Source organism: Emydura macquarii, unplaced genomic scaffold (assembly GCF_026122565.2).
Source record: "Emydura macquarii macquarii isolate MOO-44397 ecotype Brisbane River unplaced genomic scaffold, CSIRO-AGI_Emac_v2 contig_1146, whole genome shotgun sequence".
Classification (NCBI taxonomy): Eukaryota; Metazoa; Chordata; order Testudines; family Chelidae; genus Emydura; species Emydura macquarii.
Genome location: NW_027131283.1, coordinates 4,213,796 through 4,235,329, shown reverse-complemented (window position 1 = coordinate 4,235,329; position 21,534 = coordinate 4,213,796). Strand labels below are relative to the sequence as shown.

The window sequence follows — 21,534 nt, the reverse complement described above, 5'->3', positions numbered from 1 at the left end:
GAATTTATGGATTTGACTTAATCTTAATGTCAGAAGTTAGTAATAAACTGCATAATCCTATACAACAAAACGAACACATTTTTGTCAGGTTAGCTAGGTCCTTACTAATTTGGTTTGGATTGATTTCACAATCCGCCTAAAGAAAACTGAATTACTATACCAACTATACCAATACTGTACCAGTGCTGTGGGATGCGCATGTCTAACCAATTATTAAGATCAACAGTGGTCCTCTCAAGTCCTTGGAGAAGTTCTGCTGCCTAGGGAGTATGTTGTCACAGAATGCCACAGTTGATAATGAGATTGCTCATTGCCTTGCCAAAGCCAGCTCTACATTTGGAATGCTGTCCCACTGCCAATGGAACGATCAGGGCATCAAAATAAGCATTAAGCTGTCTATTGGGTAATGCACTAAGCTGTGTATTGGGCAATCTTGTTTACAATGCTTCTATATGGCTGTGAGACATGGACAACATATTACCGCCACACTAGGAAACTTGATCAGTTCCATATGTGCTGTCTTCAGTCAGTTTGCAGGGTCAAGTGATGGGACAAGGTTCCCAGTATCAAAATCCTACATAGTGGTTGAATGACTGGCATTCAGAGTATGCCCGTGAAAGCTCAGCTGCATTGATCTGGCTATCTTGTTAGTATGGCTGACTTGAGAATGCCCAAGGCCATATTGTGTGGTCAGCTAAAGCAAGGCACCTGTTCTCATGGTGGCCAGTCCAAGGGATATAAAGACATGCTTTCACGTTTGACTTCAATGTGCCAAGTTGACAACTGGGAAGCAACATCCCATGACAAAGTAAGTTGGCAGCAGATTTGTCATGTCACCGTTAACTGCTTTAAATCAAGGCGCATTAACACTTTATGTGACAAATGTGAACTGAAAAAAGCAAGTTTACAACAGCCTGCAATGGTCAAGGACTATCTTCTGTCCCACATGCAGTCTTCCCGCGCTGGTCTGACCTCGCATATACAGGTTCACCTATAGTGTTTGCTGAATTCTCATACATGAGATTCCATTATTATTACTAATTTATGAAGATGAGATCAATTACTTGGCTGAATTTATTAATTTCTAAGCAAACATTTCTAATACCCAGTCCTAAGGTGGTCAGCACCACTACTATAATATAATTTCATAACTCTTGATTCATGCAGCTCTCTCATGACACTTATTGCTGTAGTGGACCTTAGCAAGGAAATGCAGGGAAACAGTTTCAAATGCAGTTTCTTTTATTTAAAACTTACTTATCAGCCACCAGATACAGTTCTCAGGATGGAAGGAAACAAAGGAATAATGTGCTCTAGGAAGCATATATGAAGGAAAAGGTTTAGAGAATGAAAACTATGAACTATTATTTTAAAAACTTTGACATAGTCACCATATTACTTTGTAAGGTAAATAGTCCTGTCAAGCGTCTCTAAAACGTCAAGATTGTCAAATTGTTCAGTGTCATGTACTGTGGAAATTACTTCATCCTCTAGCATGTAAAGTTTTTTTGTAGAAGATTGCTTAGATAAATTTCACTGCCCTTTATTCCAGAAGCATTTGGACACTGTTCTGTAAAGATGTCACTACTGTATAGCTTACGTTTGCCCTATATTTGTGTGTGTGTCTGTCTTTTATGGTTTCATACCAATCTCTCATACTCCATTCATATTCATTTTTTTTAAGCTGAACTGGAAACTAAAAATCAAGTTCCTTTTTACTCACTCAATTTATGTATTTTTAGGTATTTTCACTTTTACAATACTGGACTTCAGAACCAACGTGTATTATATGTGCAAGAATCCTTGGATGCTGATGCCAAAATATTTCTTGATCCAAATAAGCTTTCTGATGATGGCACTGTGGCTTTAAGAGGTCAGTGAGGCTGGTGTTTTTAAAAAAACAGATTGGGACTATAACTATAAAACTATAAAAGTGAAGTTTTTTTTGTTTTGTTTCATTACATGAAAACATAATGTTCATAAGTACTTTTGTGGGGACAGCCATGGTGTCTGATAGGCATTTTGTCCACTCAAAATAAAAAAGCAAAAAAGATTAAAAAAAAGGTGAGTGCGAGGGGTTCTCATTACTTAAAAATTTTCCTAATGGTTATTAGCTCCTTGTGTGTATGGGGAAAGAATATCTAATGTCACTTGCTAACCTTGGGTAATCTTTCCTCTTTCTCTAAGCATGGATATAGTAAAGATCAGAATTATCAGACACACAGACAAACATGATTTGTTTTGGAGTCAGTACTGCTTTTGTAAAGGGAAGTCATGCCTCATTGACCCATTAGAATTCTTTTGAGGGAGTCAACAAGCATACAACCTAATATCTTTCTTTGCCAGGGTAACAAGCCTTGTGGATAAGGGGGAAGCTGTAGATGTGATATATCTCAAGTTTAGTAAAGCTTTTGATGCTGTAGGGAAATGTAGCCTAGACAAACCTACTAGAAGGTGGGTGCACAACTGTTTGGAAAACCGTAGTCCACGATAAATTATCAATGGTTCACAGTCAAGCTGGAAGGGCATATTGAATGGGTTCCACCAGGGATCTGTCCTGGATCCAGTTCTATCTTCATAAATTATTTGGATAATGTTAGAGAGAGTACACTTATGAAGTTTGCAAATGATACCAAGCTGGGAGGGGTTGCAAGAGCTTTGGAGGACAGGATTAGAATTCAAAATGATCTTGACAAACGAGAAAATGGTTTGAATTTAATTGTATTTATTTCCATAAGGACAAATGCAAAGTACTAAACTTAGGAAGGAAAAAATCAATTGCGCAAATACAAAATGGGAAATGACTGCCTAGAAGGGAATACTGCAAAAAAGAATCTGGGGGTTATAATGGATCACAAACTAAATTAATCAACAGTGTAATACTGTTGCAGAAAATAGCCAACATCATTTGGGGTTGTATTAGTAGAAGTGTTGTAAGCAAGACATAAGAAGTAATTATTCCACTCTACTCAGCACTGATAAAGCTTCAAGTGGACTAGTGTGTCCAGTTCTGGGCACCACACTTTCTCCGAAGTCCAGAAGAGAGCAACAAAAATGATTAAAAGTCTAGCAAACTGATCTACAAGGAAATATTGGGTTTGTTTAGTCTGGAAAAGAAAATACTGAGGAGAGACTTAGACCCTGTCTACACTAACCTCTGGGATTCGGCGGCAGTAGATGGGAGTTACGCAAGCTACAAAAAAAATTGCGTAACTTCTGTCGATTTCTGAGCTCCTCTTCTGCACACCATCTTCACTGCACTGCGCCAACGGGTACCGCGTTCCCGTAGACGCAGCGCTACGCCACTTCCAAAGATGGTCTTAGTACATTGATTTCTGGATCGACTGAGCGGGTCTTCACTGACCGCTCAGTCGATCCTGAGCAATCGATCTGACGGCGGCGACTTTGCCGCCGTCAGTGTAGCCATAGTCATAAGAATCTTCAATTATGTAAAATGTTATAAAGTGGAGGGTGATAAATGGTTCTCCTTATCCACTAAGGAAAAGACAAGAAGTAGTAAGTTTAAATTGGCACAAGGGAGGATTAGGTTAAATGTTAATGAAAAGCTTCCGAACTGGAAGGGTAGTTGAGCACTGGAACAAATTACCTAGGGAGCGTGTGGAATCTCTTTCATTGGAGATTTTTAAGTACAGGTTAGATGGTCTTAATAATACTTAGTCCTGTCTCAGTGCATGGGACTGGACTGGATGATCTATTGAGGTCCTTTCCAGTCCTACATTTCTATGATTCTATGGGAATAAGGGTGATCCAGTTAATATAGTGTACTTGGATTTTCAGAAAGCTTTTGACAAGGTCCCACTAAGGAAACTAAGGGTATGTCTACACTGTGATGAAACACCTGCAGCTGGCCTGTGTCAGCTGACTCAGGTTTGTGGGACTCGGGCTGTAGGGCTGTTTAATTGTGGTGTAGCTGTTCGGGCTTGGGATTGAGCCTGGGCTCTGGGACCCTTTCCTCTCGCGGGGACCCAGAGCCCAAGTCTGAACCTCTACACTGCAATTAAATAGCCCTGTAGTTGACAGGGGCCAGCTGTGGGTGTTTAATTGCAGTGTGGCCATGGGATAAGAATGAAGGTCCCTTTGTGGATTAGTAACTGGTTGAAAGATAGGAAACAAAGGGTAGGACTAAATGGTCAGTTTTCACAATGGAAAGGGGTGAACAGTGTGGTCCTCCAACTATATCTACTGGGACTGATACTGTTCAATATTTTCATAAATTTTCACAGTGGAGAGGTAAATAGCAGGGTCCCTCAAGAATCTGTACTAGTACCAGTTCTGTTCAACGTATTTGTAAATGATCTGGAAAAGGGGAGAACAGTGAAGTGGTGAAGTTTGTGGATGATACAAAATTATTCAAGGTAGTTAAATCCAAAGCAGACTGAGGAATTACAGAGGGATTTCACAAAACTGGGTAACAGGGCAACAGTGTCAGATGTAATTCAACATTGATGAGTGTAAATTAATGCATATGGGGAAAAAAAATCCCAACTATACATACAAAGTGATTGGGTTTTTTTAATTACCTGTTGTCACCCAAAAAAGTGATCTTGGAGTTACCATGGATAGTTCTCTGAAAACATCCGCTCAGTGCACAGCCGCGGTCAAAAAGGCTAACAGTATGTTAAGAACTATTACAAAAGGGATAGACACTAAGACCAAAAAAAAAAAAAAATCATAGTGCCAGTATTTAAATCCATGGAGCACCCATGCTTTGAATACCATGCCAGAATGTCCAGTTCTGATTGCCTCATCTCAAAAAGTTATAGTGTAACTGGAAAAGGTTCAGAGAAAGGAAACAAAGATGATCAGAAGTAAGGAGCAGCTTCCACATGAGGAGGGACTAAAAAGATTAGTCCTGTTCAACTTAGAAAAGAATTGACTAAGGGGGGGATATGATAGTGGTGTGGAAAAAGTAAATAACATTTCACTGTTCACCCTGTTTGTTTACCCTTTCACAATTCAAAAACCAAGAGTTACCTGATGAAATTAATAGGCAACAGTTTAATACAAATGAAACAGTACTTCTTTCACACAGTGCACAACTAACCTGTGGAACTCATTGCCATGGCATGTTGTGATGACCAAAAGTATAACTAGTTTCAAAAAAGAACTGAATACGTTCATGGAGGATAGGTCCATCAATGACTATTAGCCAAGATAGTCAGTGACCTAACCCATGCTCGGACAATCCTAAACCTCTGACCAGCAGGGAGTGGAAGACGGATGGATCATTCCATAATTTCCCTATTCTGTATCCCCCCCCTGAGGCTCTGGTATGGGCCACTGTCAGAGACAGGATACTGGGCAAAATGGACCGTGGTCTGACTCAGTATGGCAGCTCCTACATTTTTGCATCAAGTGAGTTAACACCTTTTTTCCTATTGAAGACACGGCCTCATGACCTAGAAAAGTAGGTAGAGTGGTGGTGCATGAGCACAGGGGTGGAAAGAGGCTTAAAACTAAACAACTTAATTTAACCTGTAATTATATTGTTAGTGGATGCACCAGGCCAAATTCAGGCCTAGTGTAATCCATTCTCTTTAGTAGAGTTGAGCTTGTTTGTAACGAGGCTGAATTTGGCCCTCAGTGCCTGGGCCAGCATCCATCTAAGGCCTTCCTGAAAGATGTTGCAGAATCTTGTTTTCCTCACGTGATTCAGATAGAACTACATAAATCTCGGGTCTTTTCCAACTAATTCTATTAGGTCATATAATCCGTCCATCTGGTGGTGCAGAATTTTTCCAATACATTTCTCTGTTTTCTGTTGCTTTGCAGAGTCTAATTTGAAATGAATCACAGTGGAATAACACTCTCTTTCCTTGAGGAAGTTTGACCTTTATCTCAGTCCACCTCTACCTCTTTAACTTCCTAGGGGAAACCACATTGTAGTAACCATATTTATTAATTATAAGCCTGCCCTTCTGCCCCACAACATGCACAGGCAATTGAAAATGCTAGAGCAGTTGACTCATAGTTCTGATACTTGTTAGTAGACTGTCCTCAGCATCTATCACATAATTGTCTTTCTTCATGTAAAAAGGATGGTATGCTAAGCTAAACTTTCCATAGTCCACCTGTGAACTGCTGGTATCTACAGGGACTCCAGAAAAGTGCTATGAATACCATGTGTTTGAGAACAGTTGATTTGTACTAAATATTCCTTCATATCCCCAGAATGAACATCTCATCAGTACTGGTTGCTTGTTCTGGGGTAAGCAGGTGATCCTGCTAATTATGTTGACATATTTTCTGGTCATTAACTAATGCTTGCATATTCTGGGTGAGGTAATATCTTTTATTGGAGCAAGTTCTGTTGGTGAAAGCGATGAGCTTTTGAGCTGCACAGAGCTCTATGTAGGGACCCAAATATAGAATCATAGAATTGTAGGACTGGAAGGGGCCTCGAGAGGTCTTCTAGTCCAGTCCCCTGCACTCAAGGCAGGACCAAGCATTATCCAGACCATCCCTGCCAGGTGTCTGTCCAACCATAGATTTATTATAGGGTCAGACAGTGGGAATTTTGAAAGCTCCATTTGGTTTAAGAAATACGGTTCTCAGTTTAATTACAGACAGGTTTGTAGGATGGAGCAAATTTAACACTGCAGGGCCCACCAGTAAAGTGCAATGCCTCCTGACTTCAGTTGTTGTGGTTTACTCTATGCAATGGATTGGAAGTGATGGAAACACTAAATAGTTGCATCAGGGGCAGTTCTGGGAGTAGAAATTGAGTCCTTCCTCTCTGTCTTTTGGTATAACCACTAAACAGCACTCCCTCAAGTTACTACATGTGTGTATAAATAACTTGCATCGCCACTTCATGTTGAAAGATGGTAAGACACTTCCAACCTAAAGATGTGCAGTAGGTGAGAGAGAGCCAGCAACCAAAGATCACTGGTGCTGCCAGTGCATTCACTTCTAGTTGCTGGCAGAGGGAGCCACAACAAACTTCAGCAGGTTTTTTTTATGTGCTCTTAAAAAATTTTTAAAAGTGAAAGTGACTTTTTTAAAATGATTTCAGCTTTAAACTGGTAACATGCTCCTTCATAATTTAACTTTTTTACCTACATAAGGCAAAATAAACTAGCAATCTAAGATGTATTGGGGAAAAAATCTCTGTTAGTGAATACAGTTCTCTAATTGCCTATATTTCAACTTTTCCCATCGTTCAGATTTGGTTAATGTGTGATAGAAAGTTGTGCAGCCAAATGGAAAGAGTGAGCCATGTATTTGTTTGGCTTTATCTGTAGGTTGTGCGTTCAGTGAAGATGGTGAATACTTTGCTTACGGTCTGAGCTCCAGTGGCTCAGACTGGGTAACTATCAAGTTTATGAAAGTGGATGGCTCTGAAGAGCTTCCGGATATGCTGGAAAGGGTCAAATTCAGTTGCATGGCTTGGACCCATGATGGAAAAGGCATGTTCTACAACTGCTATCCAAAACAAGTTGGGAAAAGTGATGGTAAGTATGCCTTGCATCAGTGGAGAAAAATAATCCCTTTTTTCAACAGATGGGTGTAATAGTGACTAGAAAATTGTTCTCCTCAAGCACTGTTTAACTCCTTCCATGGCAAATTGCCCCAGGTAGTTTCCTTGGGCAGTTGAGAAATTTGTAAAATATTGATTCATCTCTTTATTCCTCCACTTCCCTCTGAAATTGCTACTTCTATAGGTATTGTACACCGCACTCTCCAGTCCTGCAAGAACTTAAACATGTACATCTGCATCATTCATAGTGGTGTATAGGGTTAAGGGTGTGTAAGTCTTTGAAGGATCAGGGCCAATCTCTGTGTATAACATTATTTCTCTTTATAAATATTTTTTCCCCTGTCTCTCCCTCCTTCTTTCTTCTTTTAAACAATTTACTCATTTCTCTTTCCACAGTGAGTTTTTTGAAGATCTTGTACTGAGTACTTCTTGTTAAACATATTGGAAGCAAGTCTTTCATTTTTACACATTCAACTGCTATGGAGCTATAATTTAGTCAAACTTCCAAACTTGGTACCTTGCCCTGTCCTTTTTTGCATTCATGCCCCTATTTCAGAAGTTAAAAAAATTACATAACAGTGCCATAGTGTAAATCTAGAAGTCTTTGGTACGGATTGAGTTACTGACTAAACTGCATCTGTCTGTCACTCATGAACATTTAAAACAAACAAAAGTTTAATGAGAAAAAATCAGGAAACACAGCCTAAATATTACATGCCTAAAAATTACTGGAACAATATTCTTTTTTGCCTGATTTGATGAAACAAAATTTGATGGCATGGAATCCTATTTTCATATCACAAACTTCATCTAGCATTTCAGGCAAAGCCTTAAAATATCATTTCTTGATTTTCAGCAAGTGTTGTTATATGAACACTACCTGATAATATCCTAGCGATACCAATGTTATCTTACTCAGTTACCATATATTTTTTAAATGGGATTTCTGTAAATGGCATCTCATGTTACATGATGCCAAAAACCTACTCAGATACTTTGGACTCCTTGAATAATGTTTTCAGTTGCTGATGGTTTCCAGAAAATAGAGCATGAAACAATGAATCCTCAAATTAGTAATATTTGTCACACGTGCTTCTTCCCTAAATACTCTCCCTTGTTACTTATATAGTAGGAATAAGAATGGCTGTTGACCCAAAGTCATCACAGCTGCCATCCTTGAATAACTCCTTTCCCGACAAGTGTGTGTACAGAGGCAGAGAAGCTTGCAAAAAGTTTATAGTGTTCATAAAAGTTGTCTTTGAAAATGAAATAATCCCCTTCTGAATTTAACCAGGCACTGAGACCTCCACTAATCTGCATCAGAAGCTGTTTTACCACATCCTTGGGACCGACCAGTCAAAAGATGTTTTATGTGCTGAATTTCCTGATGAGCCAAAATGGATGGGTGGAGCTGAGGTAAGTTGCACACTTTATTAATCATTACACATGCTTAGCCTTTTAATTAAGCCAAATTGTAATATTTATTACAAACAAATAAATCTATGTTAAAAGAACATTATTAAGGTTGCAAAGTCAAGGGCTCAGAAGTTAGGAATTGCCAGAATACTGCTTGTGCAATATTAATTCGGCTCTTCTATGCATATGCATTATGATACAGACTATTTGCATGATCACATACTATTTTTTTCCAGTGGTATCCTGCCTCATTCAGCACAAAGTTTGGACCAGCTTTGGGGATGAATCAGAGTTGTGTAGTGAAGGAGACTGTTGTCTATAGGATCTCTGGCTCATTTGCTGTGGAAGTTGGTAGGAGCGTAGTGAATGAGATAGGGGATTGCAGGAAGAGAAGGGAGGGCTTCAGGGATAAAGCAAGTGAATTGGAGAACTGGATTCTATCCTTGTCTCTGACACAGAATTCTTATATGATGCTGGACATGTCATGTAAGCCAAACTTTTCACAAATGATCACTAATTGTGACTGCCTCATAACATGAGACCTGTGGGTCTGACTTGCAGAAGTGCTGAGCACTCACAGCTGCAACTGAAGTAGATGGAAGCTGTGCTTTGAACATTAAGTATATGTAACATGTAGTGGCAAGTACTCTGAAAAATCAGATCCTAGATATCTCAAGTTGGGCACACAATTAGTAAATACTTTTGATCTTGGACTCTGTGTCTCAATTCCCCTCTGTAAAATGGAGATAATAATACCTTTAATCTCACAGCAGCTTTGTGAAGATAAATTAATGTTTGTGAAGCACTTGGATGCTATAGAGATGAACACTCTAGAAAAGCCTGCAAGGAAATTAATAAGTGTCTTCAGGGTAGGATTTGAATAGTGTGCAGTAAATAAGCAGAGGGCCACCCACTTAACAATGAAGATAAAACAAAATATTCAATAACTGCTTATTTAGTGAGCAGCATCCTCTAGTAGATGGAATGAGGCAGGGTTCTTGTGGAAAAAATTAATATGATCAAGTAGTTAGACACTATCATAATGCATATTCAGAAGGTGCCTGAATTAAGGTTGCACAGGTAGGAACTGCCAAAGTTAACTTTGGAGTGCTTGACTTTCCATTCTTAATGTTTTTTTAACATAGTTTTGTGTGTAACTTCCTGGGTTGTGTGGATTTTTTGTTTTTGTTTTATTTTTAAAGGCGCACTGAAGAAAAAAATGCCCTCATGTGGCAGCATATTGACACCCACATGGGTCATCAGCAGGGTTGGAAACTTGAGATCAACCGAACAGACCTCTGCCACTTGAGTTAATGGAATAACTGATAGCAGTAGTAGGTTGCCATCCTCTATGTGGACCAACACTAGAGGAGGATGGAACACTGCCAGTGGGTTTCACAGATATTTGCTGACTGCAGAGTAGTGGTGAGACTTGGGATTCTTGGGTTCCATTCCATGCTCTGGTGAGGAGTATGCTCAAGTTGGAACAGACTCTTCCTTCAGCTCTCCAGATTGACCCCTTCTCCCCCATCCTCTCCAATTTGTTCTTGTCCCAGTCCTGGCTCTTCCCCACGCCAGCTCCCATTCTCCTCCCTAGCCAGTCCTAGTCTCCATTCCTTACTTTTCTTATCTGTCTCCCTGCCCAGCCAGTAGTTCCTGCCCTTGGGTGGATGGGTGTGATCTCAGTCTTTCCCCCACTCACATTTCCCTCCCTGGCTCAGTCTCCTTGCCCAACCAGTTCGTCTTCTCTACCCATCCACTTCCATTGTTCCAATTCCCCACCCCTTAATCCAACTCTTGTCCCTTCTACCTTCCAGTCAGGAGCAGGAGAGATCATTGAGAGCACTGGGGAGACAGATTCCTGTGTTCTCAGTTTAGGTGACCAGACTTGGCACCAGCAGAGCCTACAGCAGCCCAGAGCTGAAAGTGGGGGGAAAAGTCCTGCTCGTCCCAAGAGTGGAGTGTGCCCAATGTGGACAGTCTGTGTAGGGTCTAGTAAGCATGTGTAAACGCCAACTTTTTTTAAAATGCCACGTATAAATAGTCTTTCATGAGGATGGTTTAAAAAAAAGCATATCCTTGTCAGAAAGACCACCCCTGCCAAATTTCAAGTTCCTTCTCCAAAGCAGAGCAAAACTCTCCCCTCTCTATCCCCAATCTTTCTCTGAACCAGCTGAACCGTTTTTACTAAAATTTTCCCAAACAATTCAGCATGAGACAGATGGCACACACAGAAAATCAGCCCAAATGGTTAAACTTTGGTAAAGTTTTAAAAACAAGCTTTTAGTGGGATGTGTTGGGCAACCTTAATATTAGGAAACCCCATCAGTCCCACCCATAATAATTTATTAAAGGACCATAGGCTTCAGTGGGTTGAAAATAGCAATGTATTAGCCACAGAGTAACTCCTACCCTGCATATAAATAGTGTTATAGTGTTGGATTTAATGAATATTCCTTCTGTATTTTAAAAATATTGGCAGTCAGAATCAGTGATAATAGTAATCATTCAGCTAATCATAGAACTGATCTTCTTAATAGTTGATTATTCCCTTGGACTTTTCAGATCTACTCCAGTTACTGTACTTAACCACTATTCTCTTCTGCTATTTATGATCTCTTTATTATTTTTATTTTTTATCTTCTTCATGATGAATTAAGACTGCTTTTGTCCTGTTTGGTGTATTCAGCACATAGAACTACAGTAGTTAAATAATTTTGAAAAATTGCAAATCACTGTCTACAGAAAACACTGGTTTTCTTTTCTGGAGCTGCTAAAAGACAAATAGTTTCATTCAAAGAATTTTAAAAATCCATTTCAGAAACAGGCAGAGATCCAGATTTTAGATCCCTCATTTCTAAATTCCTTGGGGAGAAAACCCTCTATGTAGCAGGGCTGTGTTTTTGTTTTTGTTTTTTTAAATTAGAGGCCATATGAATCATAAAATCTGAGATGGCAAAGGCCTATTAGGCCATGCAGTCCATCCACGAAGGAGAAACTCACTAGACCACATACTATAAACTTCAATCTGTCACAGAAAATTAGACAGCTAGTAAAAACTATAAAGTTTATGGAGTTAAATTGATAAGAAATAGATGCAACTTGGAAACTGTTGTCCTTATTTTCTCACTCTTGTAAATAAACTGGTTCCTCTCAGTCTGTTGGTGACAGATGCATCATAGTGATGAACCCACTGATTCACACTGGTGACGCACATTACTGTTGCTTCTGCAGTGTCGTGAGATAGAGTACACATGTTGTTGTGAAAGCTAATTCATTTTCTTTGTGGGCACTGTGGTTTGATTTGATCATTTTGTACAAAATGGAGGGTATCTCTTTATGCTAGTTAGAACAGAAATATAAGTGGTGGTGTAGGGCTCTCTTGAGGGAAATCCTGCCTCTGAACTCGTGGTAGGAACTTGTTGAATAGTCACTTTTTGGGCTGATGGAGGGGAAATGTGCTACAGAGGCTTTTCCCATCCAGGTGGAAGAAGCAGGGCAAACATCTCTTGATGTCAGAAATGTGGATGTCAGTGCGAGGAGAACTCATTGTAGAATCTTCATGGTGAAGGACAAAAGAGTCTGCTGTGCCAGGCTACAGAATTGCTGCCACATCTTTGGCTTCTGAAGGCCATGTCCCTGTCAGCTCTGTATCCAGTGGTTCTACCACCAAGACAGGGAGCTTGAGGAAGATTTACATTAATGAAAGATGTGGCTTTTTTCTAGTAAAATTTGCATTCTGTGACATTATGTGATAATGACACGATATGGGCCTTAAGCTGAATGAACAAACAAGCTCTCTAATATTTTGTAGCAAGGATTTATCTTTGTATGGTGTAAATACTAATATTAAGAGTGTTGGGAGCTGCCAGATCCCTTAGGGCCTGTAGATATTGAAAGGGCTTGCTGCCATGAGTCCTAGGGAAAGAAATGAATAGAGAAACTTCTGGATAATGAATTATTAGTACTGCTTCCCTGGGATCTATGAAGGATAATCCACTTGAAACTCAGATCCTTGCTGGAGGAGTGAGAGAACCGTTTTAAACTGTTTTAAAGATTTGAGGGTAGCCTACCTGATTGTCACTCTTCAGTAAATATTATGTACTAATCTAATAAAGAGGCTTAAACTGGTGTAAATTCAAGGAGCGCCCTGGTCTCCTGTTGTGGAAGACTTTGCACCTGTATGTATTAGTTGGGAAAAAAACAAGCTAATAAAAAAATTAGTACTCTTGAGGGGAGAAGGGGCAGTGTGTGGAGTTTGCCCACCAGTTTTAGTATCCAAATAAAATTGTTTATTGTGACTTTTCCAAAGTCCCTTCATGGTAAAAGGGAAATTGCTGTGTGTAAAGGGTGGGGAAGTAGGTCAGAATTTCTCTTTATCTGAACTTGTTCATAAATCTTGACTGAATTTTGTTTGGCAAACTTTTGAAGGTGTGTGTGAGAAAAATGGAAGAGACAATTTATTGGAAAAATGCAAGAGACTTTGTACACCCACTGCCTCTGTTATTAATTAAAATGTTTATTGGCTTTGCTGCCCTCTCTAAATACTTTTTGACTGCTTATTTACTCTTAAGGTGCCTGAAATGTAACCTTCTGCAATTGAACATCTTTTTATTAAACAGGTTTGTTGTGTATATACAGAGTCCTATCTACTTCCTTAAGTGACAAAAAAGTTTTTATGTTGTGCTTAGCTGCAGTGGCCTTGCAGGGCTGAGAAAGCTGAATTCTCTTCCATTTTATACAGTTATAACTGTGCAAATCCAATGACGGCCACGGGGTTGCCCAAATGCAACTGAATAACTAACTCTGGCCTACAGAACCTTGCTGGTGGTGATACCTGAGATGGAAAGAATTCCTTTTGATTCTCGTGTCCAAGGTTGAGTTTACAAGACTGGCTCATAGGTGGGGGAATACCCTTTTATCTGCAAATGTGACACACTTGATAAAGAAATACTTGGGATGACAAAGTCAAAGTAAAGCCACTATACTTTAAAAATTCTCTGTGGAAGATACAGACCTGGTTAGGTGTATATTTTCAAAGGAGAAAAATGAAAATAGGTCACTGACTAGGGGGAAAGCAAAATAGAAGAAATTTGGTCAGTTTAATACCTTTGAGAGACAACATGCAATAAAAAAGCCTCAATTCCCTGACTCATTACTTATTCAACTCTGGGGCGTGCATGTCTGTCTGATACAATATCTGTTTGATTTAAACATAATTGCTGATGCTGCAAATAGTCTTCTCCAGCTTCCCTAGTGTATGGATTGCTTTGAAAAATTGCTTGAGACAAACAATTTAGTTTCTAGTATGTATGTTTAAAAATAATCCAACTATAAATATAAAGATGATGGCATCAGGTCTCTTCAGTACTCCAGAATATTTTTGTATTGAATTTAAGATGGATGGGGAGGAAATCAATTTGACTAACTTCCCCGTAGAGGGCAGTGTGGAATGAAGATTTCTGAAATGAATGCAGTGTCATAGTCATAGAGTATCTTTAAAGAGAAGGACAAATGGGTTGGCTTAATTAATACTGATGTTTGTGTGTTGGGGTATTTTTACAAACTCATACAGCATATCCCTGTAGCATCCAGATTCATATTTTCAAAGTTAAACAATAAGTTACGTAAACCCTTTTGCAGCTGGTAGAGTTGAAGAATCACTGTGTATTATCAGGAAAGCCAGCAGAACAAAAATTGGAAGCCAAATCCTTCTTTCCCAAATTTTCCAGTGCTGCAGCAAATAAGCATAGTATATTGTGGTCTCTAATGCATTACACTCAGTCTAAGGTCTGCCAAGGGGAATGAATTCCAAAGGCTAGGGCAGTCAGCTGAGGCTTTGTCTACGATAAAAAATTTTTTCCCCCAAGACTTCTTTCTCATTGTTGCTACCAGTGGTGAAGCCGAATTTGTGAGAGGAGTAGGTAGAGGAGTCCTGTGGAGTGGTGGAAAACAAAATAGACACAGCCTGGGAGGGCTCTGCCAGTGTTCCTGGAGTGTTTTACCAGAGAAATCCACCTCGGTGGATACAGAGTAAGAGATGGATGTCATGGCCAGGTCCTAGATTATTCAGGGTTTAAACAACTTGTAGTGTACTCAAAGGCAAACAGGAAGCCAATGCCAAACCCTGGGCACAGATATTATATATTATATATCTGTAGTCAGTCTGCCACAGTGATCTTCACTATTTTTCTAGTGGGGGCCACTTTGGCAAAAAACCTTCAATGTGAGAGCCACATCAACTAATAAATTAACACATTAAATTTATGGCCTTATCGTGGCCACTACTTTCTCCAGCCGCGTCGTTTTCTGTAGTTGTTGTAGATCTGCTTTTGTTCATTTCATTAATATCCACAGTTACGTTCTTATCTGCTTTTTCTCTTGTTTCGTTTTCCAATTTTCTCCTCAACGGAATTAAGAATCTATCCATTCTTTCCAGTAACTCACTGGGGCCAAAAAATAATATGACACAAATGGTTGAACACTTCGAGTTGTATGTTGGTTGCTATGGGAATATTACAGTTATTATACAATGGATGTACTTAGCTGTACTTATTGGCGCACATCGTACCATGTGGTCAATGTGACATGTAAAGAAGGCAGACTTTGATAAGCTCGGTACATATTCTAATGTTAAAAATAAAATTGAAATATAAAAAATTAGTCAAGGAGCCTCACTTAAGGTAGATGGAAGCTGCCACTGGCTCCTGCGCCTTGCAATAAAGAACACTGGTCTACCAGCTTGGGAGGTTGACAGCTGTATGTATCTTCAATTTAAAAAAAAAAAAAGAGAGAGAGAGAGAGAGATGCACATCTATATTCAATACATATGTGTATATTCAACTGTACTGGTGTATAAAGTTGCTTCCCTTCTTATGCCCTGATGCTGGAAAGTCATGCACATAAACATGAAATTAAAGACTAGAAATTAAAGACTACCCCATGCTTAAAGTTAAGTACATGCGTAAGTGGTTTGCAAGGTCAGGGTCTTAGATTGTGAGCTCTTGGGGCACTGACTGGATCTACCTCTGTGGTTGTACAGTGCTTAGTCCAAGGGGCACTGAACCTGAATGGGTCTTGCTTTTTATCAGAGAGAAATTCTTTTTGTTTCCTCCTTCAGGAAAGCGCGTTGTTTTTACCTTTGCTAATGGAAAGTTACAAAATTATCTGAATTATCTGGTGGGTATTCTTCAGCCTCATGACCTCCCTTCTGTAAACACAGAAACATTGCTATAACACAGGAACATCCACTGCTGTAACATTAGAACACATAGGGCCATGCTTCATAACACTGATTCTGGCATAACTGCACTCCTCATCTTCTCTTATTGGTTAGTGTTCTGATTTTCCTGCCTGATTTTCCTTTGGAATAATATGCCATTTGTTCAGGCTTTGATTTCACCCTCCTCCCCCGAGGGAAAAAAAAATTAAAAATAACGTTAAAATATTGAAAATGATTAGAATTCAGCTTGTAACTAAGTATAACTGGCTTTTGGTGTTCTTTCACATGTATGTGACTATGTTCATCTGGACAACAACATTTTGAGACAGAGTAATTGTCAGGTAAAACGCACGTGCCACATTCAGATGAAAATCAGCTCTGTGTTTGTAAAGTTCTATTTTTGTACCGTGCCTATCAAAATGGGATCTGCTTCGTGACTGGGGCTCCCAGGAGCTACGATAATACAAATGCTTATGAGGTCATTGATTTCATTACCTTAACAAATAAATGTTAGCCAGACGGACCAGATAATTGCCATAGAACATAACTCCAAATGGGTGGTCTTACACTGTTGTACAATATAGCATGTAATGCAAAACAGCACTGATGTCATTTAAAAGGTGAAATAGTTTTGCTTTGTTCTCTCTCCTTGTCAATTCAGTAGCAATCCTCTTCTTTTGTGCCTGCAATCTTTGTTTTGATAGTAGTGCTGGAAAGTAGCTTACTGTTGCCGTTGACATCACTACAGTTTCTGTGTCCCTGGGCATTGGTACCATGCAGGGTGCAACTGGATCTCTGTTACCACCAACTGCTCCTATTCCAGAAGGTTTAACCCCCCCCCCCCCCCGCCTGCTTTATGGGAACATTGGGTCCAGTTTCTAACTCAGCCACTTGAGCGCTTTGATGCGTTTGTTCTGTTCATTAGGAATGCATTATGTGATGATAACCATTATCCTGTTTGGTATGCGAAGGACACTAGTGTTTGAGGAAGAGCAGCAGTTTGTAAAAATAATCATCAGGGTTTCTTAATGACTTCAGTGTGGAAATTATAACAGCATTAAAAATGTTTGGAATTACAGACAAAGTGAATTTATCTTCCCTCATACACCAATGCGTTCTCTAATCCCTGAAGTTTTCTGCATTAAAATATTTATTTTTTCATATCTTGTCAGACAGAATAATTTATGAACTGATTACTTTTCCCCTGCATTAATACAATAGGACAAGACGAAGGACGGTAAATAGGCTTGCTTTGGTATAGAAGTAAAATACATAGTTGTTTGATATAATATTGCAGACACGAAGGACTGTCATTTGTGATCTAAAGAGAAAGTAGGAATGCATCCATCTTGAGTGTTGCAGCAGTGACTAGCAAAGTGATTTTAAAAGCACTAGCTAGACTGTTGATGAAATCTTGGGCATCATCAGTACACTTCAAAAAAATTTTTTTTTTTTGCTTTCAGATTAAAATCACTTTTACAGATGTTATAGTTGTGGAGAAATACATAAAGCCAAGAGGTATGAAATTCTCACTGGTAATTTGAAAAACAAGATTGGATGTTTTTATAAAAGAGATATTCCATCCCAAACAGTAATTATTTTGGAGACGTTCTATGCAGGAGGTCAGACTAGATGATCACAGTAGTCCCTTCTAGTCTCAGAATCTATGAAAATCCTACATTCTCCTTCCTATATTTTATTAAAGAAAAATATATACATGTTAAATTATGTATGGAAATCTTGGTCTTCTCTAAGCAATACACCTGGATTGAACTCTGAGGCCCTTACATGAAGTTTTTTGATTAAATTCGCTTTTGCCAGTGGCTAACATAGACCATAACTGATATATCTGTTGCATTCATAAAAGTCCATCAGCTCCTTCAGGTTACTAATATAACACAGAACCTAACATGTAGCCGGTTTGAGAATACATTTGACTGATACTGAATATTTTGGGTTCAAATGTTTTTTCTCCTTGAATATTAATTATTCTGTGAGATTCATGGATAATCTTATCTGTCGCCTAACTATCTTCCTAAACAGGCAATATCTTTATTTCCAAGAAACAAAGTTAGCGTGAACAGAACAAAAGAAAAACAAAACAAAAAAAACCCTCCAAAGCCTAAGTTAGAAAATTCAAAGCTCAGCCATAAAAAATGTAATGGTTACAGAAAGAGTCCTGTGAGGACCGAACAAAACAAAATTAGTCAGACTAGCTTTGCCCGCTCCCTGGGGCTCATAATGTCACATTTGTGAGATGGTGTGCTGTAATACTTTAAAAAGTGCTTTATCTATAATGTCACTTAACTGACTGCCTTGTCCAGGTCCTACCTGACAGGTGCATACGAAAAAAAGTTCCAATCTGGCATACTGGCAAGAAGGCCAAATATTTGATGGACGTACAAAATGATATTGCTCTTCTGATGGACCTTGCAAGCAAGGTTGAGGTACGCTGCTGGAGTAATATAGGGAACTTTGCGCTGCTGTCTGTGCTTTACCTGTTTCATGCATACATAGAGGCTTTTAATGCAGCAGTTCTCTTAGCACTAAATTCAGTACTAAGTCCAGTATATGAGAAGTTCTTGGCAACTGTTCATGTATGCTACTATTTGAGGCTGTTGAGACCACAGTTTTTGTGTATATGCCTAACTATCTAAACAAATATTGGACCATGGTGGGCAGTCTTAGTTTTGGAGCAATTATTGCCTATGTGGCAAAATAGTACATCCTGTTATGCTTTTATCCTTGGGCTATAGCTCCAGCAAACTGCAAATATAAAAGAATCTAGAGTGAGGTTCTGCACCAAGAATGCTCTTTTGTCTGCCCCTGTGTGTTCTACTGTGGAGACATAAGACCATTCCCTGCCAGCGATAGCTGACATGATGGCATATCAGGTGAGAGGAAACTTAGGAAATAGGAAGAGATCTGTTGTTCAGTTCAGGGCTCCATGGATAGCTGCAGAAGTTCCACTCAGGAATGAACAGGAAGCCAGTGCAGAGCTCACATTGGCTCGCTCTGCTTAGTAGCCAGGCAGAATGCTTCTGTCTTATCTGAAACTTCTAAATAGGTTTTCAGTGCTAATCCCAAATAGAGTATGTTACAGTAATGCCACCTGGAGGTGATATAAACGTAGATAATCGTGAGATCTATAGCAATGAGGAAGGCTTGCATCGTCACCTGGAAGTCTTGCAGCAGTGAAAGATCACATAATACAAATAGTGATTGTGAACGCAGAAGAAAGGCAGTCACACCTCCTCAGTCCAGACAGAAATTGCTGCTTCATTTAACACCTCATGAATTTTCCCACCGTAATTCCTGTCTCTGTCTCTCTTCTGGATTAAACCTAGCTTCCATCCAGGGGTCCTCCCGACAAATACTTCACAAATGTTGAGTTAGATATTGATAGTGCATGTGTTGGTAAATATGGCTGCCACTAAGGCTTTAGGAGTACAATTCCCATTGAAAGACAGTGGGATTTATGCTCTAATTTCTTAGACCCTATTGTCTTTCAATAGGACTCCTGCTCCTAAAATCCTATTAGATGTTTTTGGAAAATCTCCCTCTTAATTTTCAACAGTGGGTTTTACTTCTTTGAACATCAGAAATTGTTTTACTGGGAAAGGTTTGCATTGACTAACTTTCCAGATCGTGCTCAGAAATTGCCAAGAGATTTTTTATTTTCCACTTGGACTGATAGAGGACCCTGGGAAAATATACCTGCAATTTGAAATCTTATATAAATTGGAGGTAACCTCTTACAATGCAACTGACTCCCCTAGATTGCACTTACGTGTCAGGATAGGATTTGAACTCAGATCCTAGTGTGAAACTTAAACTTTGTGGGCTACCAGTGAGGGTTGCTAATTGGTCTCTTTGACAAGAAATGTCCACCTGAAGAAAATCCAAATGTGGGTGGGAAGAATAGTACTTTTTTTTTTCTTTTTGAAACCATACCCAATCTGTTTTTAACACAAATTGGCCAATGGTATTCTGAGGTATGGACGAGGTACCTCTCCAGTATAACATTCTGAGGTATGAGGTACCTCTCCAGTATAACATTTGTTAACATTTTTGTAGGCTGCAGCCAACAATGTCTTGTCCTCTTGCTGTTAAATTCCTTTGGGTTACAGAACTCACTGATATAACAACAATTAGAGTGATGCAGACAGACCTAATTGGCATCCCACCAGCAATATGCTTTTGGAATTCCTGCCTCAAATTAAACATAAACTGCTATCAACTCTTCACCAGTCCATCTGGGAAATGCTGAAGGAAAACTCATTAGGTATGCTCAAATCTGCTGTCACAGAGATCCTAAATTACTCTTGCAAAAAAAAAAAAATGTGGTGCAAACAAGTTTATTTCTCTTAAGCATTATTAACTCACAACATAACTTCAGAAAGTAGGCTGGTGTCGGTGGTCCTGTCCATAACTGAAGAATCACAAAGTATCATGTTACTGAGTTAAAAAATTATAATTTAAATATATAATAGTCATCATATTAACACCTTTATGATTCTCTGAAAAGATTAAAGCAAAATATTAGGCAAATATTCACTAAGAAAAAAAATTAAATGCATAAAATAATCAGTAATCAAAACAGTGTATTATAATTTGTTCATTTTAGTTGACTGCAGTGCACTTGTCCATTACATCTTAATCATGCTTATTTCTGCAATAGTTAATTCTGATTTCCATCTCTGTATGTAGCCTTGACTGGAAATGGATGGATTTACCTGCTATGGGTAAAGACATTTGGATTAATTCATCGTTTCAGTGTACTGATGTTAATGCAAAATTAAAGCATTGTTGTCCTTTGCTGTACCCCTCCCCTTCTATCTCCAAAAGTGTGTCAATCCTGTTAGAGTATAACCAAAGATGGGATTTAGGTACTCTGAAATGTATTGTGCACCATCAGTTACAGATGTTAACTAATTGTATATTTAAGGAAGGATTAACATATTTGAGCAAGAAATTTAGAGCAACATGAAACTTTTCTGTCACAAAGAATCACATATCTTAACTACAGAGCTAAGCTTCCTTTAGATTGTGAATGTTTCCTGTACACATTTGCTATATCCTTAGTGCATACGTGTGACATACCCCAGGGTACAATCTGGACTGCCGTATAGCAATGTCTCTTCAATTCGCCAATCTTGGATGCTTTTCACACTGCTTTACTGGTGAAAAGCCACTCCTAGCCAGTTAACACACAGCCTCCAGCATGTAACTTGCTCCCAGCTGCACAGTATTGAGTGCTGCTAACTAGCTACTCATGAATTACACTGAAGAAGAACCCCAGCAGATTCCTAGTCCCAGCCTTGTCCCCCAGAAATGTGCATCTTGTACTGCTCAGTACACTACTGAACAATGCAAGCTCATATAAAGTCCATCA

General features: G+C 39.1%; 1 protein-coding gene across 2 annotated transcripts in view; it reads left to right on the top strand.

Annotated features, from left to right (window-relative positions):
• PREP (prolyl endopeptidase) overlaps positions 1–21,534 on the top strand; it is a 156,972-nt gene that overhangs the window by 11,869 nt on the left and 123,569 nt on the right. For both annotated transcript variants that reach the window (XM_067546535.1, XM_067546536.1), the window contains exons 4-6: positions 1,743–1,873; positions 7,266–7,475; positions 8,796–8,917. In XM_067546535.1, coding sequence (XP_067402636.1) covers positions 1,743–1,873; positions 7,266–7,475; positions 8,796–8,917 — 463 coding nt within the window. The remainder of the gene's footprint in view (positions 1–1,742; positions 1,874–7,265; positions 7,476–8,795; positions 8,918–21,534) is intronic.